This window comes from Oncorhynchus mykiss, chromosome 1, assembly GCF_057628025.1.
Source record: "Oncorhynchus mykiss isolate SJ-2025 chromosome 1, ASM5762802v1, whole genome shotgun sequence".
Lineage (NCBI taxonomy): Eukaryota > Metazoa > Chordata > Actinopteri > Salmoniformes > Salmonidae > Oncorhynchus > Oncorhynchus mykiss.
Genome location: NC_143022.1, coordinates 67,794,285 through 67,815,318, shown reverse-complemented (window position 1 = coordinate 67,815,318; position 21,034 = coordinate 67,794,285). Strand labels below are relative to the sequence as shown.

The window sequence follows — 21,034 nt, the reverse complement described above, 5'->3', positions numbered from 1 at the left end:
AGGCAGGTCCGAGATACTGTTGTGAAGAAGTTTAAAGCCGGATTTGGATACAAAAAGATTTCCCAAGCTTTAAACATCCCAAGGAGCACTGTGCAAGCGATAATATTGAAATGGAAGGAGTATCAGACCACTGCAAATCTACCAAGACCTGGCCGTCCCTCTAAAATTTCAGCTCATACAAGGAGAAGACTGATCAGAGATGCAGCCAAGAGGCCCATGATCACTCTGGATGAACTGCAGAGATCTACAGCTGAGGTGGGAGACTCTGTCCATAGGACAACAATCAGTCGTATATTGCACAAATCTGGCCTTTATGGAAGAGTGGCAAGAAGAAAGACATTTCTTAAAGATATCCATAAAAAGTGTTGGTTAAAGTTTGCCACAAGCCACACCAAACATGTGGAAGAAGGTGCTCTGGTCAGATGAAACCAAAATTGAACTTTTTGGCAACAATGCAAAACGTTATGTTTGGCGTAAAAGCAACACAGCTGAACACACCATCCCCACTGTCAAACATGGTGGTGGCAGCATCATGGTTTGGGCCTGCTTTTCTTCAGCAGGGACAGGGAAGATGGTTAAAATTGATGGGAAGATGGATGGAGCCAAATACAGGACCATTCTGGAAGAAAACCTGAGGTAGTCTGCAAAAGACCTGAGACTGGGACGGAGATTTGTCTTCCAACAAGACAATGATCCAAAACATAAAGCAAAATCTACAATGGAATGGTTCAAAAATAAACATATCCAGGTGTTAGAATGGCCAAGTCAAAGTCCAGACCTGAATCCAATCGAGAATCTGTGGAAAGAACTGAAAACTGCTGTTCACAAATGCTCTCCATCCAACCTCACTGAGCTCGAGCTGTTTTGCAAGGAGGAATGGGAAAAAATGTCAGTCTCTCGATGTGCAAAACTGATAGAGACATACCTCAAGCGACTTACAGCTGTAATCGCAGCAAAAGGTGGCGCCACAAAGTATTAACTTAAGGGGGCTGAATAATTTTGCACACCCAATTTTTCAGTTTTTGATTTGTTAAAAAAGTTTGAAATATCCAATAAATGTCGTTCCACTTCATGATTGTGTCCCACTTGTTGTTGATTCTTCACAAAAAAATACAGTTTTATATCTTTATGTTTGAAGCCTGAAACGTGGCAAAAGGTCGCAAAGTTCAAGGGGGCCGAATACTTTCGCAAGGCACTGTATATATTGTAGGTCCTAGGATACAACGACAAATAATGTTGAACTAACAAATACTATCAAGGGATACCTTGAAAATAATGAACACCTTGTGTAACAGCTGTGAAACTGACCTGGCAATCTCTTTGAATATGTAAATGTGTATATATTTTTTGTGTCGTTGGCATTCATTTCTTTTCTGTTCTTTGTTTTTTTTTTAACACTCACATGGCAATCAGACTAAAATACTGACTTTTGGTATGTGGAATATAGTGGAGGTGGGCGCTGTGTGGGTGGGAGGTTCTGCCTGTCATTTGTTCTCAACAGACCGCACGTCTCGGAAGGGGGACTTGAATAGGGAGACTGCGAAGTCCAGGCACTGCTGCTCTCTTTGTTCTGAGTGTTTGCAGTGCTAGTGTTTTTAGTTCATCACATACTTTATTGGGCTTCACCGACGTGTAGGATGTTGGGGATTTCAGTGGTCGACCTTCCAACTGTTCCAACTGGAGGGGGTTCCAAGCACCCTTTTTTAACGGGTTACCGAAGGGAATTTAGAGTTAACTGTGACACTTATCCATCATGTGCCATCATGAAAGAACTTTGATGGGTTTCAGCTCCGGCGCCACAGTCTTTACCCTCTCAAACTTCTGGCAGGCTAGACAGGGTACTGACCTTTAAGCACACAGTGACAAATTGAAACATTGTGTGCTCTCTGATATGACATTCATTGAAATCATAATACTTTCAGATATAATAGAATGTGATTGATAAACAAAAGTTTATCTAACTTATTCACCGTCAGAAGAGGCGTAGGTTGATTTTGGCAATCATGCGCTTTACTTCGAAATGGCCAGCATGCATCTCTGTCAGCACGGCCTCCTTCTCCTCCTCAGTAAAAAATCACCCTCCTGTGTCGCTGGCCCTCATTCCCCCGTAGGTACATGTGATTGCCTAACAAGTTGGAAGAGAAGAATTGTTGAAATACTTACGTCTTTGTGAATTTGTACTGTTGTCTTACTCTCTCTCTCCCTTTATCTCTGTCTTTCACTTTTTGGCCAGGGGACACCATTTGGCATGACAGGCCCATACCTCTAAAAGTAACAGAGATCCCACTCTGGGACTTTGATATGCCAGTAGAGTACATTATATTCAACAATATATTGAAAACATTTGCCAAATCAAAACTTTTATTTTCAATATCCATGTTTACATGTTTTTATATTTATGTACAGTACCAGTCAAACGTTTGGACACACCTACTCATTCAAGTGTCATTCTTTATTTTTACTATTTTCTACATTGTAGAATAATAGTGAAGACATCAAAACTATGAAATAACACGTATGGAATCAAGTAGTAACCAAAAAAGTGTTCAACAAATTAAAATATATTTTATATTTGAGATTCTTCAAAGTAGCCACACTTTGCCTTGATGACAGCTTTGCACACTCTTGGCATTCTCTCAACCACCTTCACCTGGAATGCTTGTTCCAACAGTCTTGAAGGAGTTCCCACATATGCTGAGCACTTGTTGACTGCTTTTCCTTCACTCATCCCAAGCCATCTCAATTGGGTTGATGTCGGGGGATTGTGGAGGCCAGTTCATCTGATGTAGCACTCCAAAACTCTCCTTCTTGGTCAAATAGCCCTTACACAGTCTGGAGGTGTGTTGGGTCATTGTTCTGTTGAAAAACAAATGATAGTCCCACTAAGCGCAAACCAGATTGTATGGCGTATCGCTGCGGGATGCTGTGGTAGCCTTGCTGGTTAAGTGTGCCTTGAATTCTAAGTAAATCCCAGACAGTGTCCCCAGCAAAGCATCCCCAAGCATTTGTGCTAGAGCACGCTCTACCCGGTTCCATTCTCTCTATCTCCAGACCCTAGTCCCCTCCCTGTCATTGTGGTGGGGAGACCCCAGAGGAGGCGGGCTCATTCAGAGGTTAATTCTGAGCGCTTCCTGAGTGGCTTTGATCTAATTAATTCTATAACGAGCCACTCTATAACGATGGCAGATGATTATGCAACACTATGAAGGACAGCCCTAGTCACTCGGCCTCGACTGTTAAGGACAAGATGAGCATGGGAACCTGTTGAGGGGTATCGGAGGCTATTCAACGTTATGACCTCCTAGGTCTGCATATTATTTCTGTGACCAAAATTAAATCACGAAGCAGACCTAACTCTCTGGTCCTTTAAAAACCAGCTGTATATAACATATTGTGTGTTATAGCTTGGAAAATAAGTAACTCTGTAACTCTAATGTGACTCTGGATGACAACATAATAATGTTTGTTTCCAACATTAAGTCTGTTTTCCTAAATAATCTTCTTCGTGTTTTGTTTCCTTGCCACGATACTAACGAGTATCGCAATACTGGCATCGTACCGGCCCTACCTCCTTTCATCTCTCCCTACTATCCCCCCTCAGCAACTTTTTCAAAGTCCTCTGTCACTGTGCTATTTTTTTAGGCATGGGTGTGTTCCCCTGAAAGAAAATAACCACATTTTTAATGGTGTCAATATTCACAATTCAATGCTGTCTATAACCACGTTTCCATCCACAGTTTTTGGGAGTAAAGTCATCCCGTATATTTTTTTTTTTTATCACAACAGCTGTTAGAAGTTTTGATAAAATGTTATAAATACCAACAGGTCATTTGTTCCTTCAACATGTCAGGATCATTTTGTGTCAATAAAATGAATTATGCTAGAAATGGCGGTGGAAACGCCTTTATGCACAAATAATGATATAACTATCATATTGAAGTAAACTCACGCAAGGACATGTTGTGTGGTCCTCCCACTGCAACTCGGGAAACCATGCAGTTTAAATTAGGCTACAGATAAAAGAAGAAAATAATGAACTTCACAGGGTGGTTAATGTGCATGGTTTCGAGCTTTCCAATATATGTTCGAGGGTCTTATTCTGGTGAGGTGACGCTTGACTGCTGTTTTGACGACAAAACCAAAAACATTTTCGCTCTTATCCATAATCTCATCATGTAGACTAGCCTACCCGCAGAGACTTCCCGCACTGTTCCCGCAAGCTGTTGGCTAGAGCATACGTGCCAATTTGCTATTCAACGTAACAGTTTTTAAGAAAAAACTAAAGATATACAGCACATTCAACTATGTAAAGAAAAAAGTTTTTAATAAGAATATTTCATTCATTCAGATCTAGGATGTGTTATTTTAGTGTTCCCTTTATTTTTTTGAGCAGTGTAGTTGAGAATGAGATGGTGTTTGTAAATATACCACTGGTGGGAAAATATTCTTAATGGAAATGTTTGACTATTTGCATGAAAATCTGTCGCCGATTGGATGGAAATCTAGCTAATGTGTTAAAGATGGCACATCCCAGCCATAATCACTATATAGGGCGATTCCACACCATAGGGAGATTTATTTTTATTTTTGGCATCTCCGATTGTTCTTGTAATTTTCAAACAGAAACTTAATTGAGAGGAAGGGCATGCTTTTCACATTTGCATCACAAAACATTTTTTAGAAAATCATGACCAAAGTGGCCATTTTAGGCCCTTCCATTTTATAATCCATGAACCGTACATGATTCAAACTGGCACACCTGATTCAACTCATCATCAAGCAACTGAGTCCTGTTATATGAAAACAATAATGTGATTATTGTGGATAGGCATAATATAATAGTTGGATTAAAACGTTAACATGCTTTGCAAGAAGAACGATTTCCCTAATAATCCTGTTTTACATAGACACATCTGAAATCAGGCTGTCTGATAAATGCAGAAGATCATCAATAAAAATAAACGTTCTACAACAGCGAGCATGTTATTTTTGGGAAGCGTATTTTATTCGCGTTTGGACATAGTTTGCATGTGAAAACTACTTCTATGACGCGTACATTCAGTTGCACTCCACTCGTGCTAAAGAAGGAAGCTTGCTCAGCTGGTGCGAGCACATGCGCATATCCAATGCACCGTTGGAATGCCGATTGGAAGGTGTTTACATGTCCTAATAATTCAAAACATTGATCAGAAAACCCAGGTGTTTTCATCGGCGTATGCTGACTTCAATTTTGATCTTTCACCGATTTTAAGATAAGCAGAGTAAGGTGTTTTTACATGACACTTGCATAATCTGCCAACAGTATACTCTGGAGGTCAACCGATTAATCGGCATGGTCGATTAGGGCCGATTTCAAGTTTTCATAACAATCAGTTATCGGCATTTCTGGACGGTGATTATGGCCGGTTACATTGCATTCCACGAGGAAACTGCATGGCAGGCTGACGACCACCTGTTATGCGAGTGCAGCAAGGAGCCACGGTAAGGTGCTAGCTAGCATTTAAATGTATGTTATGAAAAACTATCAATCTTCACATAATCACCAGTTAACTACACATGGTTGATGATATTACTAGGTTAACTAGTTTGTCCTGCGTTGCATATAATCAATGCGATGCGAGGCACCTAGGATTATCATGATGTGAAGCTCTTTGGCTGCTCATACACAGGCAACCCAATTATGATCTTTTTCCACTAATTGGTCTTTTGACCAATCACATCAGATCTTCAGAGCTGATCTGATTGGTCAAAATACGAATTAGTGAAAAAAATGTTCAGAATTGGTCTGTCTGTGTAAAACACAGCCTTTGTGTTCTTTCTGTAAATTCAGCCATATTGGTGTTGGAGCAATATCACACTGGTTCAAAGAATCCCTGTGAAGAACTGTAATGTTTGGAGACCATGGTTGTTTGGAGAAGCATTCCAATCCTTTGTAGTTGGAAGTGGAATCTATTGCTCATCTGCTCGCCACCATGAATGGAAAATGAAGTGCGTTGATTTGAAAAGAGGATCCATTGCTTTTACAACACGATTGGTTTAAACGGTGTCTGACTAGTTTCTGAGGCAGAATTTTCTTGTGGAGAGAATAAACTTGACCCGATTTGTTTACGTCTCAAACCTCCCACCAGTAGAGCTCGTTTCGAGACGCTCTTCAGACGTTAGATTATCGAGCCAGTGTGAAGTGAAAGGAGGGGAGGTGACAGACAGCCACTAAAGAGAAGAGAGGAAATGGATATTACATTGCGTGCTCTCTCCATTTTCTATTGGGATCAGGTGATCTTGTCTGAGCTGTACAGTGTTTGCTTGAACATTTATTTAAAAATATAAATGGGGGACAATTATGGAGGGCTAGAGGTATGGGGGCGAGGAGTGGGGGGGTGGTCGTGCTGGGATTTGAGACTCAGAGATTATGGCCTCGTCAAGCCTGTGCTCTTTTATGGCGGAAAGTGCAAAAATAACTTCACTCATGGTTTTATTGCGTTTATCTCACCTCTCCCTGACACATGGACTTAAATAACTCCTCCGATCTTCACCTTCTCACCCGGTGACTTTAAGAGCTTATTCCCATTTGAAGAGTTTTATTGCGACGAAATGTAGATGTGCATAAACTTAAAAATGTTCATTAGCAACAGGAATGTCACAAGACGAGAGGGTTCGTGTGACGTTCTTGCTTTGCAAATGTCACAGTAGCCACTAGGCTAAGCATGCAAACTATTCAACTAGTTACGTTATGCAAGCAACTTTACATGCATCTACCATATGTACACACTTGATTAATGCAACAAAACCATATTACGTGTTTGAATCGCTAACGTTCGCTAATAGCATCACGTGACTTCAGCATAACGAACACTTACCCCTCTCATACAAATAGAAAAGTCCAGTAACTGTATCATACCGTATCATTCATATTATATTTACAGAGCTAGGTAGCAAATACAGAGAAGAGAAATGCAATGAGGAGAGGAAAAGAAAGCAGGAAGAACAGTCTGAGTGACCTATGAGGCAGAAGGAGGGAGGCTCATATGGTGACCTTGTGTTCCCAGCTGATATGCGGGTCGGTCTTTGACGAGCAGAACCATGCCGTCAATTCCCATCCACACGAATCTGTTTACACGCTCTACGTCCGCGCCAGGGCACGCCACGCCATGGAAACAGAGCAAAGGGCCTCAGCGGGGAGCAGCATAGCAGCAGCTCTGTTACACCTGGACTGGCGGTCATGATGACCTCTGGCTTACCCTTTGGCGCTCAAAATGTCTTGGTCAAGTTACAAGGGTTGACACTGTGGGAGGTCATGGTTCAGTAGACTTTTATAGATGACCTCTGTGACGGGTTGTGTCATGAAGCTTTAGATAGCTACTCTATGTGGAAAAGATCAAAGAAAAAAGTTACATTTTAGCTTAATGTATTCTCTATGATTTTTACATTTGAGTCATTTAGCAGACGCCCTTATCCAGAGTGACTTACTTTAGTGCATTTGTGTTTACTTATATTCTGCTGAATTATGTAATTGTCTTTTGCATCATCAGTGCGCACAGTTCAAGGTTGCCTGTCAAGTGCTCTTGAACCCCTCCCTCCCTCCCTCCCTCCCTCCCTCCCTCCCTCCCTCCCTCCCTCCCTCCCTCCCTCCCTCCCTCCCTCCCTCCCTCCCTCCCTCCCTCCCTCCCTCGGTCTCTCTCTCTGAGGATACTTTCATGCTTGACAACACTGTGAGAATCCAGAACGTTCATGGTTGCTTTAAGAATTTACCACTCTGACGACAGCAAAAGTAGAATCTTTAATTCCCCGTGCTCTCTGGAAAGTAGGCCATCAACCGGAGAAAACGTAAGGGATGGGCAAAGAAAGAAAGAGGGGGAGGAGGTAGAGAGGGTGTAAAAAAGAAGGGAAGATCTATTTTTACCCGGCTGCCAGTGTAGCCCCGTCTCTAATTAACTGCCAAATAACTTTTGATAAGCTGTAGGATGGAACTGAGGTTCAGGGCTCACGTTTATCTCATTGAGGAGAAGTCCAAAACTTTCCTACTTTAGCCCTGTTCTCTCTCTCTCTCTGGGGGTCTCTGGAGCCCCACACGGCAGGGGGCCTGGGGGGGCCCTGGTTCTCCTTAGGGCAAACAAGCCAAGGTCATTGTCTGTTCCTCACGACCATCGTTGCCTTCAGATATGGGTCATCATTCTAATTAGCTCAAGTTGGATAACAATCTCTGTTGGCCTCAAAAATGAGTTGGAATACTAAGTGACAAGTTTGGCTTTGTTTTATCCCACCTTTCCAAATCTTTAGAACGGCTACTCTACATGATTACGCTAGGATTTGTTTGGAGAACTGTTAACAGTTGAGGTTTTATTGTCTCATTAGTGCATTAAGCCAGAGCTGGCTCATTGTGAACACACTGCAGATGTACCGGGACGGCTCGAAGTTTATGGCCTGTTGAGTTTTAATAGACAGACTCCCATTCATTAGCCCAGTGTAACTGCATACAGTTGACTATGTGTTTGTGTGCAGATGGTTGTTATACGCAGACAGAACCCTTTTGAAATGGCAGTGATCTACAATCACAGATCCTAGCGGGAACTAAACAATCAAAATACCTTTAAATAGAGAGACCCCTGGTTAGTAATAGGCTGGATGGCCATGGTGTACACAATGGATGGTGGGGTCCCTTCATAATGGGATTAGCGGACATGTAGTGAAGAGAGGGGTGACCTTCTGCAGCGACCACCACAGAACATCAGTGTTTACTGCGCTGTCTGTGTTGCTGTAGCTGCAATGTAAAAACGGCCATTTCTGACTGAAAAGTAATGTTACTGAAATCCCTAATTTGTTTAGGAAAAACATTCCCTATTTCCTCAACCCTTGCTCTCTTTACGTGACACACGTGTACATTGCATGCCCGTGACCAAAGACCTATTAGCACGGGAATAGTATTACTAGTGAACGTTGGTTATGTAATTATTACCCCAAAATGTCTGTCATTCCAGAGGACGATTCAGAAGGGGTTTGTTTTTTCCAGAATGCCCCCTGTAATTCTTATTTTTGTTAAATAAATTGACAGTTAAGATGTAAGCCAGGAGCTTTTTTATTCTATGCGTGAAGATACAGTATTTTAACATGTCCAGGTGATAGGGCCACACTGATAACTCCAGCTTGGTTCCCAAGTTTCTAAACCATACTAAACCATCTTTTGGTATAGAGTCGCCATAACATTTGAATTGAGGAAGTGTGATCATAATAATTAGGATATTTTATCGATCCGCAGTACGTCCTAAATACCTCCCCAGCCTTCAGGTGTGAGTGAAACAGTGTAATTACACTGACCTATAGCATAACATAATCACGTCAATAAATTGGTTATAACAAAACTCAACACCGTAACACATGTAACAGCAAAATGAACGCAGAGGACCTGACAAATAAACTTGAAACGGGGGAATGTTTACTGGTTGCTCAGGGGGTAAAGGGGAAGTCAGATGTGTGGAATAAATTTGACTTGTTGTGGAAAATATTGGCAATTTTAAGAAAAAGAAGGTAATGAGCAAGAACTGTGTGCATATTATGTGTACCAAACACGTGCTGTATAGATTACAATAAAAACATTCTGATCGTTTGGAACAATGTAAACAACACTAAATAAATGATAAGCTTACCAGAGAGTCAGTTTTGTTATGCCTTTATTACAGCAAAGACTAAAAACAGTTGCATTCATTCGTGAATCCAATTTCCGAAATGGAACGGCTTAATTTGTTGTTTAAGCTAATTACTCAAGTCTTGCTTTTATATTTTAAAACTAAAATGCTTGATTGCATTTCGAATCATGAATAACTTGTATGCGGTGTGCTGACATGAATAAATTAATGAATGATTGATATACTAGCCTACTTTATATACAGTAAGTATTGAAATATAGGCCTAAGTAAGTTACGGTATTAAGACTAAACAGGATGCTCTCTTAGGCCTACAGCTCCAATGGTGGTTACACAAGGCTGCTATACTAAGCCTGCTAATGATAATGACATTACTAATGATCATAATAATAATAGTAATAATAACATTGAGATCAAGCAAAAGGAGCATTATTATTATTATTATTATTATTATTATTATTATAAATATTATTTTTCAGACAATTTGAAACAGTGTAAACAACACTAAATCAATAAAAAAAATAATGCTTGAGAGGCTGTTCTAACGAAAAACAAATTGTAAAGCCTTTATTTCAGCAAAGCAAACATTAAAAACAGCTGAATTTGTGATGTCGTTGCGTGAGCCTTGGTGCTCACGGAGCAAGTAGGCTATTAAACAAACAGGCAACGAAAGCAGGATCTGTATAATTTCTGTAGATATATTGATGATTCATAAAGCCAGGCACCTTTAACAGTTAGGCTGTTGATTATAGACCTAATTAAGTTGGGACTTCCTCTCTTCACTTTTCGTAGACAATAAGGCAATGGCAAGTTTTCTCATCTCCTCATTCTGCTGCTGCCTCTGGCGTTTTGTTCTCAATGCACATAGCAACATGGTCTAGGAAAAAGCGCACTGATGTGTTGCTGAACCTCGGACAGCGACCACTAGCGCTGGAGAAAGTGCATTTGTTATAAAATCCTACTTTTATTGGTTTTGCACCCTTGTTCTTATGTAATATAACCATATACAATTTCAGTAGCACGTCTTAGACTGATGGACTGTGCCATCCCCACGTCCTCCGTAATGGACCAGTCCACTCAGTCACGAATCAGACAGGTGTCTTGTACACATGATAAATATTATTATTTCTTTGCTACTGCTTGACTAAAGAAATCCTAGTCGACCAAACAATCAACCAGTTGACTAAATGGGGTCAGCCCTACCACACACGGGTCACTGTGTATAATCCCATAAACAGACTGTCAGGTGGCTTTAGACATGTTGTTCACGGTGAGACCTTCACTCTTGTCTTTTCTGTTTCTCTCTCTCTCTCTATTTCTGTCTCTCTCTTTCTCTCTCCTTCTTTCTCTCATTCTCTCCCTGTGTGACTAATGACAGGGTCCAGTGCTCATGTCCTTATATAGCCCTATGCTGTGGTCTGGCTTTCTCCGGGGCCACGGCTCTTACACTGGCACCCGTGGGACACAGATGGAGCTCCGGCTCTCTTCACATGCACACACACGAGCACGCGTGACACACACACCCTCACCACGAGTGAACCTGATTCTGACGCTAGCCTGCCAGGCCCCTGGCACTCCCTCAGTGGCCAGTTTACTCTGTCTGGCTCTGGAGAGACTCGGGTGCTCCCTGAAATATCAACAGACTGACGGAGCTCCTAATGACGGTTCACTAGAGCACGTGTGGGAAACACTGGCCTCAGATCAGATATGACAGCCGGTTCAAGGATCGACGGTATGTTTTTAATGGCAAAACAAAGGCCTTGCGGACTGTTACAGTGAGTGCGGATGTTGCATCAGTGAAAGTAGATGTAAAAAAATATATATATGGTTGCCATGGTGACAGCGTATTTTTAGAGTGTTTAAGATGGAGTGTAAAGTTATGCTTTCTCCCCTGTTGATGCTATCCAGGGATACTGCACCTCGGCCTACTACTGTACAGTACACTGAAGTCACCAGTTACAGGACTTGACTTCTCTCCAGCATTCTTAATATAGTCTCTCTGCTGCAGAATGAACTCACAACACACCAGATCATCAGAGCCCAGTTATCGACATGGGGAGATCTTTCCTTAAATGGTAGACTGCCCCGGGCTCTGTCTCTATTTCCACCATAGCGCAAATGAAATGTCCAGGTTCCTGGGAATGGCATTTTAGAGTGGAGAGGCAGAGAGAATGGGATTTTTGTTGTTGAAAGAGTGACAGTAGAGCCAGAGCAGCAGACTGCATGGATATGACCTTCCTATGGGCTGGATGGGGGCGGCTCTGTTAAAACACATTGGTCTAATATATTTATACTGTATATGGGCGATTTCAGTGTTATGGACATTACATATGCACGCAAAATCATACCTTTTTAACGTCTCACAGAATGGATGAACAAAATATGAATGAAACTTTTGATGTTTCTATAGTACCTTTTTTGGTGGGAGCACATACCCAAAAGACTTCTCGATTGACCCGACCACAAGAACAATAATTTAGAAAAGATGGTAATTTCCATGATTAGTTTAGATAGAAGGGAAAAAAAGGCTGTTTTGGATGTTACGCCCTCTGAAATAGACATTCAAATCTTAAAGATTTATTGATCAAAATCTATCATAACACATTTGTTGCATTAAGTACTGCAGTGCATCTCCTCCTCCTGGACTACACCAGATTTGCCAGTTCTTGCTGTGAGATGTTACCCCACTCTTTCACCAAGGCACCTGCAAGTCCCTAGACATTTCTGATGGGAATGGCCCTAGCCCTCACCCTCTGATCCAACAGGTCCCAGACGTGCTCAATGGGATTGAGATCCGGGTTCTTTGCTGGCCATGGCAGAACCCTGACATTCCTGTCTTGCAGGACATCACTCACAGAACGAGCAGTATGGCTGGTGGTATTGTCATGTCAGGATGGGCCTGCAGGAAGGGTACCACATGGGGGAGGAGGATGTCTTCCCTGTAACGCACAGCGTTGAGATTGCCTGCAATGACAACAAGCTCAGTCCAATGATGCTGTGATACACCGCCCCACACCATGACTGACCATCTACCTCCAATTTGATCCCGCTCCAGAGTACAGGCCCCGGTGTAACGCTCATTCCTTCGACGATAAATGCGAATCCGACCATCACCTCTGGTGAGACAAAACCGCGACTCGTCAGTGAAGAGCACTTTTTGCCAGTCCTGTTTGTTCCAGTGACGGTGGGTTTGTGCCCATAGGCAACGTTGTTGCCGGTGATGTCTGGTGAAGACCTGCCTTACAACAGGCCTACAAGCCCTCAGTCCAGCCTCTCTGTCTATTGCGGACTGTCTGAGCACTGATTGAGGGATTGTGCGTTCCTGATGTAACTCGGGCAGTTGTTGTTGCCATCCTGTACCTGCCCCGCAGGTGTGATGTTCGGATGTACCGATCCTGTGCAGGTGTCGTTACACGTGGTCTGCCACTGTGAGGACGATCAGCTGTCCGCCCTGTCTCCCTGTAGCGCTGTCTTAGGCATCTCACAGTACGGACATTGCAATTTATTACCCTGGCCACATCAGCAGTCCTCATGCCTCCTTGTAGCATGGCTAAGGCATGTTCACACAGATGAGCAGGGACCCTGGGCATCTTTCTTTTGGTGTTTTTCAGAGTCAGTAGAAAGGCCTCTTTAGTGTCCTAAGTTTTCAGAACTGTGACCTTAATTGCCTACCGTCGGTAAGCTGTTAGTGTCTTAACGACCGTTCCACAGGTGCATGTTCATGAATTGTTTCATTGAACAAGCATGGGAAAATGTTTTAAACCATTTACAATGAAGATCTGTGAAGTTATTTGGATTTTTACGAATTCTCTTTGAAAGACGGGGTCCTGAAATAGTGACGTTTCTTTTTTTGCTGAGTTTAGTACCTTAGGATTTCATAATGACATGTGGCTGGAATAGTATACAAGGTTAGGCATCACACCCTAATAGGGTATTCATTTCTCTTCATATTAAAATGAACAGTTACATATATTATATATGTAACTGGGACAATATACAGTCGGGTCCAGAATTATTGGCATCCTTGATAAAGATGAGCAAAAAATACTCTATAAAATAAATACAACTATTGAGCTATATTGTATGCAAAAAAAAATTGAAATTAGATTATTTTATACTAATACAATTGCTCAGAGAAAGAGTTTTTGTTGAACAAGTAATACAAAAAAAATCTCAATGGTAGTTATTTTCAATTCCTTTCAATACCTCAACTTGCGAGGATAACGGCACTGAGCCTTTTTCAGAAGAATTTTACGAGATTGTTGAACATCTTATAGACCAGTCCTCCGCACAGAATTGGAGACTGAGATGGCCATTTTATAAAATTGTGTTTTTTTTTTTTTTGTGGTCCGTTGACAATTTATATGTGGATTTTGATGTGTGCTTGGCGTTATTGTCTTGCTGGAAGATCCAATTTTCAGCCTCCAGACAGACACTGGGTGAAAAGGGTCCAAATCAGGGAATATGAGCGTGTAAAATGTATACTCAGATGTGTCACCTTCATATGAATTAAGCACAATGATTTTCTGCACCTGAACAGGTCAAATCATTTAAATGCTGGACATTTCATGATTTAGCCTCTGTCTGATTTAGCCCATTTTCAATCAGATATACGAGGATGAAACATAAAAATGCTATATCTATGATTCACATTTCGTGTAAGGATATCTATTCAAATGATTCATTGTTTTAAAATACGGATACATACTAAAGATCAGGTAATGACTACAGATATGATACGCGTCTGAAAATATGTGGATTTGTTCGTGCCTGAGTATAAAGGATTAGTTATGTCAGCATGTTGATACACCCTTTCCGGAGTTAAAGTATTCTGTAGATTTGTAAGCGGGTGCAGACGCATCAGGTGCGTACCTTGAGCGTATCTCACCCCAGATATCTCCCTGGAATCATACGGTAGCAGGGATATTTCGCAGGGCCCGGATTGGATCCATGTAGAAACTGTCCCATTATGGAGAATGTCCTCGCTCTGTATATGAGCATGTCTACACTGTATATCTAATCAAATGTCATTTATCCGGAAATATATAGTTAAAGATTTCCAACAACATTGACCTTTATCTCCCAGTGAGGTAACCAGGTTTTGGGCTAAAATGTCCTGGTACTGCGGTAAAGTTCATGGTGCTGTTGACCTTAACTAGGGCCCCAGGACTAGGCCCAGTGGAAGCAAGATAGCCCGATAACATCAAAGATCCACCATCATATTTTCCAGTATTATTTTGACGTCAAACCCACCACTGGCGTTTTGTGGACATATGCCGCATTTCCATACAGGATTTACCTCAGCGATTTACCCAGAAGACTCAGACTTTTCTGTTTCCATCTACGCGGGCCGGGATCTGTGTCTCACTGGGCCATGGTTCCGGCGGACGTGCTCTCACTTGGGGCCAAAGCCAGGCCCCTGGTACTTTTCAGCCTGCATTTACATAACAATGTCGAACTGTGAACTTTAGCACCTTCTCAAAACAAAATAAAAATGTTTTTTTGAATATGTGGAGTTTGTTGATTCCGCTCTTCACAAGACCTCAATGTCAGCCCTAGCTTTGGAAACACAATTTCTCTACGACGTAAGGTTGTATACACTAGTGTACCACGGGTATTAGACGGAAAGCAATTACAAGCCTGTAGAACTTGCAAACAAAACTCAAGACACTTTAATGGAGTCGGTATTGCTTCATTCAAATCTTAACTTCATAACTAACATGGGGGGACAGCTGTGAGTGGGAATACAAGCTCTGTGAGTGGGAATACAAGCTCTGTGAGTGGGAATACAAGCTCTGTGAGCGGGAGTACAAGCTCTGTGAGCGGGAATACAAGCTCTGTGAGCGGGAATACAAGCTCTGTGAGCGGCGATACAAGCTCTGTGAGCGGCGATACAAGCTCTGTGAGCGGCGATACAAGCTCTGTGAGCGGCGATACAAGCTCTGTGAGCGGCGATACAAGCTCTGTGAGCGGCGATACAAGCTCTGAGTGGCGATACAAGCTCTGTGAGTGGCGATACAAGCTCTGTGAGTGGCAATACAAGCTCTGTGAGTGGCAATACAAGCTCTGTGAGTGGCAATACAAGCTCTGTGAGCCCTTTCTGAAAGCCACGAAGTATGACGGACACAAAAATACTTTTTTGAGACTTAGCATCTTACTCTTTAATGGTTGACATTCATGCCATTTCCTAACTCTAACACCTAGGCCTTTTAGGATCATTTTGAACATGGTTTTATTTGTAAATTACAATCTTTTTATTTAGGCATGCTCAGGTTGACTTTTCCACAGAATCGCCTGTATGCCACTAGGCCATTTTCCTCAGTGTTATTACCATGATTTGACTGTAGGCTAACATCCCCTAATTTGTTAGCCGTAGGGGTGTGTGTGTGTGTGTGTGTGTGTGTGTGTGTGACTTGCATGATAATGTATTTGCAACAATGAGAAAAGGGGAGGAGAATAGAAAGTTGCTCAACAGCGTGTCATTTAAGAGTCCTAAAATACACGTTGTCTAATGACCTGACTGACAGAGTGCGTCTTGTCTTTTCAGCTCGATAACCTACAGAAGACATGGCTGCGGGAATTCTACCAGGTACGTTGACCCTCTCCTCTCCATATTGAGACGGGGTTGAATGCGTGAGCAACTCTCCTCTAGCAACTCTCCTCTAGCAACTCTCCTCGAGGCCTCTCTGCTCTTTGCATGTCTAACGCCACGCCAGGCGAGTCGCGGGGCTGTGTTTGGCTCGTTGAGGAGGAGCGAGCGCAGGCCGTGTCATATCTTAACTTTGATCTACATAGGCACATCTGAGAATCCACAACTTTTTCCACCCTGGCAGGGGAAGTCCATTCAGGTAGATAGGCAGATAGCTGTTGCCCTCAGTCACTCTACTGTTGCCTCGTACCGAGACAGTCGTGCTGAGGCCAGAACACAGAGGGAGATCTCAATGAGGAGTACAACATGGGAAAAAAAGTCTTACAAGGAAATGAACCACACTGAGCTGTGTCCTATATTTCCCTTTTCACCTGGTTCTTACTGGCATCCTTCCAGCAACTATGGTGGATGTGTAACGAGCACAGTGCAGCTCAGCTTGGTCCGGCTTCATTCGTCTCTCGTTGTAGTGTGAAGAGGGTAGTACTGTACTGTATTCCACGAGGAAGACGGACCAACGCCTTCTATGCCAATGAGAGTGGCATGATGTGAGAGTTGCCGGGTGTGTATTAGAATTAGGCATGTTTGTGCCTACTGGTTATTTGCCAAGCCGAGGTCCTGGAAACAAAGGGAGCAGCTACAAGTCACCTGTTAAGAGGATTGGACCTAGGCTTAATTCGGGTTAACTGCATGTACTTGTACGCAGGTTCATTCTGGGTTTCTCCCGTAAAACACTCTAAGCTTCCTCCTCCCAGTTTCTGCTGCTGCGTTTGAGCTTACAGTACACAGCAGAGCTATACCAACACTATGAAACGTGTACATGTTATTGTGGATATTAGTGTGTAGAGATGGTATGTAATGTTATTGTAAAGTAATGCACAGTGCGGTGAGTGGTGACTGATAAAGGGAGGGTTGGCCCATGTCTCTCCTAGCTTGTTGATCTGAATCACTGCGGAAGCCAGTGGCTGAATGAGTAGAGTTGGTATGCACTGTACAGTAGTGTGCAGTGCATTGTGTGTGTAGAGGGAGTGATTCAGTAGGCCCGTCACTCTCTCTCTCGGTCTCTCTCTCTCTCTCTGTCTCTCTCGCTCTCTGTCTGTCACTCTCTCTGTCACTCTCTCTGTCTGTCTTTCTGTCTCTCTGTCTCTCTGTCTGTCTCTCTGTCTGTCTCTCTGTCTGTCTCTCTGTCTGTCTCTCTGTCTGTCTGTCTCTGTCTGTCTCTCTGTCTGTCTGTCTCTGTCTGTCTGTGTCTGTCTGTGTCTGTCTGTCTCTGTCTGTCTGTCTCTCTTAATCTGTCTCTCTGTCTGTCTCTCTCTTTGTCTCTCTCTTTGTCTCTCTCTTTGTCTCTCTCTTTGTCTGTCTCTCTCTTTGTCTGTCAAATTCAAATTCAAATTCAAATTCAAGCTGCTTTATTGGCATGAAAAACATTGTGTCAATATTGCCAAAGCAACAATGTATACAATATACATTGTAACAAAATTATAAATGATAGCAAATAATAATATAAAATGGTAGTAAATAATAATACAAAATTAAATACAAAAATAATAACAATAAAATGGTAACAGTCTACAGTAAACATTAATAATTATAGTAATAACAATAATAGTAATAATAAGTAAGTTACTGTTTACTATGCAGATGTTATTATTCAGTGTCCCTCAGGCTATGGCAGGAAAATACATATTTGGCTGCAAGAGGAGCCATTGCTCCTTCGCCCATGAGTATTCTTAGTTTTTCCTCTGGGTTCAATTTGTAAAAATGTGGAATATATGTAGTCATTTCTGTGAATAATGAATCTCTTTGTGAGGAATATTTATCACAGTAAAGGAGAAAGTGCATCTCTGTCTCTACCTCCCCTGTCATGCAGTGACCACATACACGCTCCTCTTTGGGTAGCCATGTCTTTTTATGTCTGCCGGTTTCTATTGCCAATCGGTGGTCACTTAGCCTGTACTTGGTAAGGATCTGTCTCTGCTTCGTATCTCTGACAGAGTAGAGATAATCAGCCAATTCATATTCTCTGTTTAGGGTCAGATAGCAATTTAGTCGGCTTTGGGATTTTGTTTCGTTTTTCCAGTATTGTAAATATGATTCCTTTGATTGGTTCATGATTTTGCTTATTGGAATTCTTTCTTTTGAAGCAGTGCTGGCGTCAGCTTGGTTGGTGAGGTCCAACACCATCTGACTGAGAGGGCTCGTTTCTGGGCTCAGCTCTTGGGCTTGAAGTGCTTTAAATTGCAGACTCGAATTTGGACTTGAATTTAGATGTAGCCAAAATTTTAATGATCTTTTCTGTATTTTCATTATTACTGGAAAACGGCCCAATTCTGCCCTACATGCATTAGTTGGTGTATTTCTCTGGACTTGTAGAATTTTCCGACAGAATTCTGCATGTAGGGTTTCAATTGGATGTTTGTCCCACATTTTAAAATCCAGTTTATTGAGTGGCCCCCAAACCTCACTTCCATAAAGTGCTATTGGTAGGATTACACTGTCAAATATTTTAGTCCAAATTCTAATTGGGATGTTGATTTTGAATAATTTCATTTTTATTGCATACATTGCTCTGCGGGCTTTTTCTTTGAGTGCCTTCACTGCCATATTAAAGTTTCCCGATGCAGATATGGTCAGACCAAGGTAGGTGTAATTTTTTGTGTGTTCAATTAAGGTGTTGTTCAGGGTGAATTTACATTTGTGTTTCTGACATCTGGGTTTTTTTTGGAAAATCATGATTTTAGTTTTTTGGAAATTTACTGCCAGGGTCCAATTATGGCAATATTGCTCCAGAATATTAATGTTTTGTTGAAGACCTTCTTTGGTTGGTGATAGAAGTACCAAGTCATCAGCATATAGCAGGTATTTCACCTCTGTGTCAAATAGTGTGAGTCCTGGGGCTGGAGATTGGTCCAACATGTCTGCTAATTCATTGATATAAATGTTGAAAAGATTTGGACTCAAATTGCAGCCTTGTCTCACACCTCGACATTGTGAAAAAAATTCTGTTCTTTGGTTTTTGATTTTTATTGCACACTTGTTTTCTGTGTACATACATTTTATTAAGTCATACACCTTACCACCAAGCCCACTTTGTAGAATTTTGTAGAATAGCCCTTCGTGCCAAATCGAATCAAATGCTTTTTTAAAGTCAATAAAGCAAGCAAAGATTTTGCCCTCTTTTTTTTGGTGGACGTGTTTATTAATTAGTGTGTGTAAGGTGTATATATGGTCAGTAGTGCGATGGTTAGGGAGAAAGCCAATTTGACATTTACTTATTACATTTTTTTCTTGAAGAAAGGTTTGAATTCTTGAATTCAAAATGCTACAGAAAATCTTTCCCAAGTTACTGTTGACGCAAATTCCCCTGTAATTATTGGGGTCTGATTTGTCTCCACTTTTGTGGATAGGGGAGATGAGCCCCTGGTTCCAGACATCAGGGAAGCAGCCAGAAGTTAAAACCATGTTGAACAATTTAAGCACAGCATTTTGCAACTCAGGTGTGCTGTTTTTCAGCATTTCATTTCTGATGTTGTCTACACCACAAGCCTTTTTTGATTTAATAGATTTTAGCTTTTCATTTAGTTCTTGTTGGGTTATTGGGTAATCTAATGGATTTTGGTTGTTTTTAATGACTGATTCAAGGATGTTCAATTTTTCTTTAATTTCTAATTGGTTCTGTTGTAAGTCTTTTTGTGGGATGTTTTTGTATAGATTATCAAAGTAAGTTTTCCAAATTCCTACATCTTGTATGGCTAATTCTTGTGGCTTTGATGTGCTTAAATTGTTCCACATGTCCCAGAACTGATTTTGGTCAATTGCGTTTTCAATTTCATCAAGTGTCTTGTTGGTATAATTCAATTTCTTGCATTTCAGTGTTTGTTTATACTGTTTCAGAGTTTCAAAGTATTCATATCGTAGCTCTGGGTTGTTTTGCTGCTTATGTTTTTTGTTTGACATTTGTCTTAGGTGTTTTCTAATTGTTTTACATTCATTATCAAACCATTTGTCAGAAACATTTTGATTTTTGCTTCTGATGTTGCATTGCTTTGGTTTTCTCAAATTTGCTTTCAATGCTGCTTTTTGGAATATGCAGTTGATGTTTTGGGTAGCTGAATTGACACCATCTTTATTGTTTTGGTACTGTGAGTTATTGAAAAACTGTATAGAGTTCATCATTTCATTTGAGTTCAATGTTTCAATGAATGCCTCTGCACTGTTTGGAGCCCATCTGAACGATTGGTTTATGTTGTAAAGTTTATTGGGCTGTTTTTTTGAATGAATATTGCCGGTTAATTTCTTCAGAAAAACGTTGATCTGACTGTGATCTGACAATGGTGTCTGTGGTCTGACAGTGAATGCACTAATGGAGGAGGGGTCAATGTCAGTGATGGCATAATCGACTACACTTGTCCCAAGAGCTGAGCAGTAAGTAAACTGACCTAAAGAGTCCCCTCTGATTCTACCATTAAGCATGTACAGGCCTAAGGCTCGACAGAGATGTACTAACTCTTTTCCATTTTTGTTCAGTATTTGGTCAGGACTGTTTCTATTATTTATAATAGGGCTACTGTACAAGGAGGGGTGTCCAAATATGTGGTGGTTACCTCCCGCATCAGTGTAGTCAGGCTCAGAACCTGTTCTTGCATTGAAATCTCCACAAAGAAGCACTTTACCCTGCGCCTGAAATGTAATGATTTCTGTCTGGAGATTGTCAAAAAACTGATCATCATAATATGATGAATCTGAAGGA

General features: G+C 41.5%; 1 protein-coding gene across 4 annotated transcripts in view; it reads left to right on the top strand.

Annotated features, from left to right (window-relative positions):
- LOC110526894 (inositol polyphosphate-5-phosphatase A) overlaps nucleotides 1-21,034 on the top strand; it is a 273,309-nt gene that overhangs the window by 70,660 nt on the left and 181,615 nt on the right. For all 4 annotated transcript variants that reach the window (XR_016496558.1, XM_036982722.2, XM_036982729.2 and 1 more), the window contains exon 2: nucleotides 16,186-16,227. Coding sequence is in view for 3 of the 4 variants with exons in the window: in XM_036982722.2 (XP_036838617.1) it covers nucleotides 16,186-16,227 (42 nt within the window). In the remaining variant the exon portion in view is untranslated. The remainder of the gene's footprint in view (nucleotides 1-16,185; nucleotides 16,228-21,034) is intronic.